The 8,633-nt window shown below is 40.9% G+C and overlaps 2 protein-coding genes across 4 annotated transcripts in view; one reads left to right on the plus strand and one right to left on the minus strand.

Moving 5' to 3' along the window:
• FBXO9 (F-box protein 9) overlaps positions 1-8,277 on the minus strand; it is a 33,156-nt gene extending 24,879 nt beyond the window's left edge. Inside the window, exons 1-4 of one of the 3 annotated variants that reach the window (XM_030928811.1) lie at positions 8,139-8,277; positions 7,782-7,943; positions 2,739-2,825; positions 246-404 (exon numbers count right to left, since the gene is read on the minus strand). In XM_030928811.1, coding sequence (XP_030784671.1) covers positions 246-392 — 147 coding nt within the window. In that variant the 5' untranslated portion in view covers positions 393-404; positions 2,739-2,825; positions 7,782-7,943; positions 8,139-8,277. Of the gene's footprint in view, positions 1-245; positions 405-2,738; positions 2,826-7,742; positions 7,944-8,138 lie in introns of all 3 variants that reach the window. The other 2 variants (XM_030928810.1, XM_010364030.2) reach the window with 2 other exon arrangements.
• Positions 8,140-8,633, plus strand: LOC104662893. The gene has a single exon (XM_030928812.1). It carries the CDS (start codon positions 8,140-8,142, stop codon positions 8,596-8,598), a length of 459 nt encoding a protein of 152 aa, XP_030784672.1. The 3' UTR covers positions 8,599-8,633.

Here is an 8,633-nt window from a genome sequence, read left to right on the forward strand (position 1 = left end):
CAAAAGACAGCTCAATGAAGATAGTGTACCTACAGAGAAAAAAGCCATGCAGGAGTAGTGGTACCATCCAAAGTACCTAGAAGAAATTGTGAGAAATAGTATACTAGTCAAAATTTTTATTTTACAAGATACGTGTTTATGTTCCAAAAGTCTGGTTTTAATGACTATTGTGTCAGTGAAAATGTCCATGTGCCAAAATAAAATTTTAAAAAAAGGTAATTTGTTACAACATCTATAATACTTAACTTTTCTTCTTTTGCCTGTTCTTGTTTTCCTTTGGTATCTGCTGCTGTTTTCTGGAGACAGCCTCTTGCTGCTCTGCAAGGTCGATTTTCTAAATTGCTAGAGCTTACACCTGGAGCAAGTTCAAACATCCACTGAGCTCGGAACATCTGGAGTTGTGCCTACCGGGAGAACAGCATTTTAGGACTCATCAAGGAAGGGTAGCTCAACTCTGGAACAATGTATCAATATGTCCAATATGTCCAATACCTACTTCCATGTATATACTTATTACTCTAAGTCCACTGCCTTCTAAATTATTAAATATCCATTAAATACATGTTATCTTTTAAAATAATTTTCTGCTCAAAACTTAAAGAATCAAGAAATTAGCATAAAATACATGTCAATACAGCAAAAGTCGAATTACATTAAAGCACCGAATTTTAATTAGGATGAAAATATAAGCCTTCACTTACAGGCTGAAGTTATAAGCTTCTAATAATTTTTTAATGACTATATCATCTAGTAGATATTAAGAATGCTGCCAAAAAATCTATAGGTAAGCCTGAAGTCTTTCTCTTAATTAACATTCTGTATTTCAAAAAGAAAATATTTTTTCAAATATTTATTATTTAAAAAATTTAAAGGCCAGGCACAGTGGCTCATGCCTATAATCCCAGCACTTTGGGAGGCCAAGGCAGGTGGGCCACCTGAGGTCAGGAGTTCAAGAACAGCCTGGCCAACATGGCAAAATCCTGTCTCTACTAAAAACGCAAAAAAAATTAGCCAGGTGTGGTGGCAGGCACCTGTAATCCCAGCTACTCAGGAGGCTGAGGCATGAGAATTGCTTGAACTTGGGTAGCAGAGGTTGGCAGTGAGCTGAGATCGCACCACTGAACTCCAGCCAGGGTGACGGAGCGAGACTCCATTTCAAAAAAAAAAAAAATTTAAAGCACATAAAAAGTAAACCCTATAAGGTAGACTCTGGTGTGTTGCCCAAATTCCCTTTTAGAAATAAAGAACTTGTTACCCAAACTGCTGAGAGTTTTATCTGAAAACACTTGACTAGTCAGCCCTTTTGGGTACTGCCTCAGCAAAATCACACTGTCCTCTCAATCCCCACCCAATGACTGATCAATGGCTAATAAAGGCTTGGCTCTCTGCAACTCAGGTCAGCCCTGAAAGGGTATTTCATCTTCAGAACTCCCTCGAGGATGGCTAAGCAGTCCATTAAGACTGCATTACAGCTAGTCTTCTCCCTGCCCATTTGTTTCCCTCTTTCCCTTCCATAGGTGTTGATCCCAAGAGTACTCCTTAATGAACTTCCTGCACAGCAGTCTTCATTTAGTCTGCTTCCTGGGGAACCCAAACTGGGTTACACACTCTGCCCAAAGGCAGCCATTGCTAACAGGGTTGCATATGTTATTCCTGGCTTCCTTTTTTTTTTTTTTTTTAAAGACATATCTAGAAGGTTTTAATTTTTCTCTATATTCTGTACACTGCTTTGTTGCTACGCTTTTAACATGTTACAGATTTCTGACCTGCAGAATCTTTAGTAGCATTCAATGTCTACTAGACGATCCATTCCAATTATTAACCTTACAAGTGCAGTGAGACACAACTAGTTATAGCAACTTTTTTTCTCTTTTAATGCATATTTACTTCATCCTTTTAAACGGCTGTAGTGTTTTCACTGTATGGATGCACCATTACTTAATAACAGGTAATGAATATTTAAGTTGTATGATGTTTTTCCAGATAAACAATGTTATACTAAACATCTTTATACTGCATATTTACTTACTTTCCCCACTATTTCCTTAAAATTAATTTCCTGGAAGTAGAATTGCTGTATCAAGGGAATGCATGTTTTTCATTTTGATACATATTACCTGGTCTGCCCTCCAGAAAGCTGTAGCAATTTACATTTTCATGTACACTGCATGAGTGTTCTCACAGCCTGGACAACAACACACATTATTCACCAATCTGATTAAATTATTAATGAGGTTAATTATCACTTCAACTATTTAATGGCCATTTGTATTATTTTGCCATTAACAGTCCATTCATATCCTTTTATCCTCTGTTCCTCCAAATATATGAGTGCTGTATGTAATAAGAAGATGAACCCTCTGCCCATATATGGTAAACAGTTTTTCCCAGTTGGCTATTTCTCTTAACTTTATTTATGATGCCTTGCCTTTTCTTATACACAGGTTTTAAACTTTTAGGTGGTCAAACCCATCAATCTTTTTAAGATTATGGGTTCTGAGTCATGTGTAAGCCTTAGTTTGAATACTTTAAACCCATATGTTAAACTACAAGCAGCCATTATTGATACTTCTTTTCACAAAGCCATAACATAGTTTGAGTATTCTACAAACCAGTAAGAAAACAGTTAAATTCAATGCAAACAGTAATAACCTACAACTACCCATGATTATGATCAATTTCTCCATATGTATGGGAACAATGGAATAAAAATCAAAGACACAATTGAAGAAACATGCCTGCAGATCTGTTTCAGCAGGACTTTCATTTTCTTCATCATCATCTGCTCTGACAGTATCAGAATGACAATCTTCCTCAGCTTCTGCCTGAGGGGGAAAAAAACCCAAATAACATCAGAAATATACACACACCAGTTGCCCTCTGTAACCTACATTTCCCGTTCAGCTACTTGCTATTTAGTACCATACTGTCAACACTTTGTGGAATCCACTTAGAGTAGCAAGGCTGTAGGGTGCACTTGAGACCTGACTATTAATTTCCAAAGGAAAATGAGTCTGAAAAGCATATTCTCTAATCCAAACCACAGCACTCACGTTATCGTGAATCCTAACATTCCCCTCCTCGCCGCCCCTGCCAAATTTAACATCAGTTGCATCCATCCAAAAATCAATTTAATTACAGTTGTCCCTCAGTATCTACAGGGGATTAGTTCTAGGAGCCCCCAGGACACCAAAATCCCTGGGTGTTCCAGTCCCTCATATGGCATATTTGCATATGACCTATGCACATCTTCTCATATACTTTAAGTCATCTCTAGGTTACTAATAATACCTAACACAATGTAAATGCCATGTAAATAGTTCTTGTAGTATATTGTTTCCTAATTTATATTATTTTTTATTGTTGTATTGCTTTTTTTTCCCCCAAATATTTTTGATCCACAGTTGAATCCCAGGATGCAGAACGTGCAGGTACAGAGGGCCAACTGTGTTATAAAAAGTAACAATTCAAGTTTATTACTATTCATAAATGATTTATGATTAATGTAATTAGGTAAATGAAGCCAAATCCTTCATTAATATACATAACTACTGATAATCTATAATAAAAATTATTTTCTCTTCTTCTGGCCAGGTGTGGTGGCTCACACCTGTAATCCCAGCACTTTGGGAGGCTGAGGCAGGAGCATCACTTGAGGTCAGGAGTTCAAGGTCAGCCTGGTCAACATAGTGAAAACTCATCTCTACTAAAAATACAAAAAATCAGCCAGGTGTGGTGGTGCATGCCTGTGGTCCCAGCTAATTGGAAGGCTGAGGAGGGAGGGTTGCTTCAGCCTGGGAGATGGAGGTTGCAGTGAGCAGAGATAGAGCCACTGTGCTCCAGCCTGGATGACAGAGACCCCATCTCAAAAAAAAAGAAAGAAAAAAAAAGAAAAAGAAAAAAAGAAAAGAAAAATTATTTTCACTTTTTCTTCTTAGAAAAAAATGAAATAAAACAGGAACATCTTTGGTATTCTTTTAGTTCTACAAGATTTTAAAAGTTTTTATGAGAAAAATATTTAAAGAGAATTAATCCCTAAGTACTCATGACCCAACTTCAATAATTATCAATGTCATTCCTTATATCAACTACCAAGTCACAGTATTCATATTTCTCAAGATGTCATATGTAAATTACATATATTTCAGTTTGTGAAATCAAGATTCAAATAAAGTCCACATTGTAATTGACTGATATGTCTCAAGTCTTTTATAATCCTCACTCTTTTTTCTTGTAATTTATTTGGGATGAAACTGGGTCGTTTCTGTAGAAGCTAGATTTTGCTGAAGTTTCAATAAATATGTTCCTTTGACCTCTTACTCTTTATTTTCTGTAAATTGTGGCTGGATCTTGAGAGGCTAGATTAGATTTTGCCAAGATTTTTTTTTTCTTTTGCAAGACTACCTCATAGGTCATGTTGTATTTTCCATCAGGAGGAGAAATGTTCTGGTATGCAGTTGACAAGGTGCTGTGACAGATGTTCTAAACATAATTGAGTCTAAGGCAAAAAGCCCAAATAATTTTAGTGTCCATAAACTTCTACAAGTACTAAACCAGAAAATACTATAATGTTTCATGCTAATGAAATACAACATTGCTTCTTTGTAGATACCTTCTTCACAGGTAAGTTTAACGATGCCAATCAGATGTAACTTGATACTTGAATTTTTTTTGATACTGTAGAATAAATTCACTGGGCTCTAGTTTAAAATGTATTGTTAGGTGGCTAAAAATAACAACTTTGTTTCAGAAAACAGTAACATTTAGCTGTCCTATGGAGTTCAGCAAATTGTTTGTTTTCTTGTGACAGAGTCTCCTAAGGATGGCCTCAATCTCCCGGGCTCCAAAGATCCTTCTGCTCCACCTCTTGAGTAGCTGAGACTACAGGCTTGTGCAGTGATGCCTGGCTGTAGCAGATAGTTTTTGTTTCATGGATCACTTAAGAAAATATAGTTCATCACTTAAGAAAATATAGTTCAGGCAGGATATGGTGGTTCATGCCTATAATCCCAACACTTTGGAAGGCTGCGGTGGGAGGATTGGTTGAGCCCAGGAGTTTGAGACAAGCCTGGGCAACATGGCAAGACCCTGTCTCTACAAAAATTACCAGGGCATGGTGGTGCACACCAGTAGTCTCAGCTAATTGGGAGGCTGAGGTGAGAGGATCACTTGAGCCTGGGAGATGGAGGTTGCAGTGAGCCAAGATTGCATCACTGCTCTCCAACCCGGGAAACAGAGTGAGACCTGTCTCAAAAAAAAAAAAAAAAAAAAAAAGAATATAGTCCATAAGATGATGTCACTTTTTTTATACAGCTAGCATGTTACTAAATGTGTTCTATGCAAATAAGACTTCTGTGTATTTTATGTGTACTAGGAAAGATTCTTAGTCAGACTTTTAATAGTAAATGCTTTTATAAAGAAACCCCTTCTATTTTATGTCTATAAATCAAATTTTTATATATTGGATTGGCTTCAGTGGAATAAAGCTAGACTGGAATTACTGTGTGTGACTCGGGACTTAATAGAGGTTTCAGTCAGATGACTTTCATTTTATCCTTTTGTTCTCCATAAATGTTTGCTAAATTAAACTAAACCCTACCTTCCAGTGAAAATGGCATGTTGCCTCAGCTCAGTCTGTTAGCTAATAGACTTATTAGCAAATGAAACTTGCTCCACACTTACTGTAAAGAAATGTGGCAATCAGGGAAATGACCTTAAAGCTTAGCTAGACAATAATAAAACCCATTTAATTTTACTAGTTCCAAAGATGGTAAGTTTTACAATTGCAAATTTTAGTCATATGTTATTTCGGGGCAGGACGGGGTGGGGGGGTGGTATTTATATTAACACACGTCTTTAACACAGCTACCAGATATACTTGCACTATATTACAGAACATAAATTAGCCTTGCCTCCTATCTTATCTCTGGCAAGCAGACTCAAAGCAGAGGTGCCTTTCATACTTGAACCAGTCAGTATATGGTAAAATGCTAGGCACACTGTAAAGCATATATCTGTGAAGAAATAAATGAGATCAAGAACTCAGATGAATTTCTAGAAAAATGGAAAATTTAAGGATTAATGTATTATCAAATACATTGCTTTTCAGTCTCTTCAAGTCGGGAGATTTTCCTACTAAGACCACCACCAGCAGGAAAGTATGTAATGAAAGACTGAATGTATAAATCCCACTGAGAAGTGTATTTTTCTCTCTTCTCAAGTAAGAGTCTGCTTTATTATTGTAAACTCTAAGTAGAGGTAATGGGAGGGGGACCTGAGTTCTGTGGGGTATCTTTTGTAATTTAGTTTTCTAACTCTTGCCTAGTAGTCATTCTAAACTGACTTCAAGAGCTTCCCCTGCTCTGTCCAGTTGGCTTGCATAAGCTGCTTGCTCTATCTGGAATGCTTTCTTCCTCACTTAGCTATTTCTACTCATGCTTCAAGATTCAGCTCAGGGTTCATCTTAGAAGCATTTTTCAGCCTTTCTAACTGCCTCTTTTGTGTTCCCATAACACTTGTGCTTATTTTTATGACAACAATTGTACTGAGGTTCGTTGTTTCATTTACTAGAGTTAAGGCATCCAGGACAGGAACACATCTCAGTTACCTCTGTAACCATAAGGCCAAACACATTGCTTGATTTGTAGTAAAGGCCTGTCTAGGCCTCAGCTGTCATGTCTGTGGGACATCAATAAAGAGATACGGTGATCTACTGAGGTCCCTTTTCATATGTGACATTCTCTGATTAAAAGTTTATCATAAATCACCTTGCAGGTTTGGTTCTACTGAAGATCTAGTATTCTCCCAGTCTCACACTATGCCAGGCTGATAATAGGTACTCAAAAATATTGGTTGAATTGACAAAATGTCATGTGGATAATGTGTATCTGAAGGATGAGGAAAGGAAATGGGACAAGTGTAATATAGACAGTACCTTTCTTCTCCCCTGTGTTATAGTGAAACTAAACCACTCTTACTTTGATGTTGACAGTATGATCACAAAACCAAACAATTATATCTGGGATCTGGCTGAGTTGACATTTGGTCAATTCAACTACTACTTGAAATAAGTAGGGCCTCAGTTACCACTTGGAAGTTTTTCTTTTATTTTTCATAATCGAGTTTGACCTAAATATCACCTTCACTTTAGTTCATGTGTATGAGTAGCCCATGTCTTCATCATGTTACTCCCGTTTCACAGGTGGGATTAATAAACTCATAAAGGCTAAGTGCTTAATCCTGGTCAAAGAACTACTGAGAGTTTAGGAGCAGGGGCAATTGACGCCTTTTCTATCCTCCAGATTAATTTAATAAAAATAAATTCAGCCATTCATTTATGCAATAAATATGTGACTCTACTATAAATTAATTCGTTTGGAATTATTTCATCCCTGATTCTTTAAGCCCCAGTCAGAGATTGGTTTCTCAGATGAACAATGTATTCTAAACCAAAGGAAGGTATAGGGCAGAGAAGACATATTCCAGTAGGGAACAGTCCCATGGAATCTGCGCTGTCAAACTCTGCAACTTAGCTCAGTCTCTCCATTTGGACCGCACCGACGCCGCAGAGACGAACCCTCCAATCCCACTCCGCCAGGACCACCTGCCAACATACTACCCAGGGAACTGACGCCTCGCTGGGTAAATGCGTCCTCCACCCAGGGCTCTTCAAGGAGCCGGCAGGGCCTGTCGGTGGGCCTGGCTTTTCGGCAGAAGGACAAGCAACAAGTGTCTCCGCTTACCAGAGCTCCCTTCCGAATTCAGGCGCTGTGACAGCTCACCTCAATCTATGCTCAATGCTTCTGATAAAATCCCTCCAGAGGACCGAGACTGGTTCAACATACTCAGCGAGCCGAGAAGGGGCATTTTCCCCGGTTGTCCTGCAAACCCTCCTCCTCACATAGAGCCCGGCGGGGGTTGGGGAGGCTCAGCAGGAAGGAACCCTGGGGAGAAGCCAGGGTTAGCAACCCCCGCCCCCCGACGCACTCCCTGTCAGGCCAGGGCCCTCTAACGGGTGGTGACCGTGAAGCTCCCACTTCTCCCAGAGGCCCCGCCGACCCCCAGCCCTAGGCCCGGCCCCTCCTGCACACCGCGCTCCCGCCCCGCGGCGTCCACCCTCGAGCCCTTGGCCAGGTTACCATGCTGGCGGGGCGGCCTGCTGCGCTCGAGGGGCTCTCCGTGCCCCCACTGCACCGCCCCCCGGAGGAGGGGTGCTGGGTGTCTGGGTGTCTACTCCTGCCTGTCTCTGCAGCAGAGCTTAGCAGAGTTCTCGGTCGGAGAAGCGCACCAGGCAGCGGCAATAACTGCGGGCCCGGCGTACGGCAGCCATCTTCGCGGGGCAGGGGGCCAGATCGGGGCGCGCTGGGGTGGCGGCGGCGGCCGGGGACTTGGGGAGTGGAGGGACGCCCGTTGCCAGCCGAAGCAGGGTATTATGCGAACACCGGAGCTTCAGCCCTACTGGAGACCCCGGACGCCGCTGCGGTGCTGCCCCCTCAGCTGCGCAAACCTGCGCCGACGCGCCGAGCATGCGCAGTGTCGGTGCTGCCCGTGTGCGCTGCCCGGCCACGCAGCCCCGCGGGCTGCCTCGTGGTAGGCTAGGGGTCGCGGACCTACTGTATGCGCGCGCCTGACGC

The sequence above is a fragment of the Rhinopithecus roxellana genome, chromosome 4, assembly GCF_007565055.1.
Source record: "Rhinopithecus roxellana isolate Shanxi Qingling chromosome 4, ASM756505v1, whole genome shotgun sequence".
Taxonomy (NCBI): Eukaryota; Metazoa; Chordata; class Mammalia; order Primates; family Cercopithecidae; genus Rhinopithecus; species Rhinopithecus roxellana.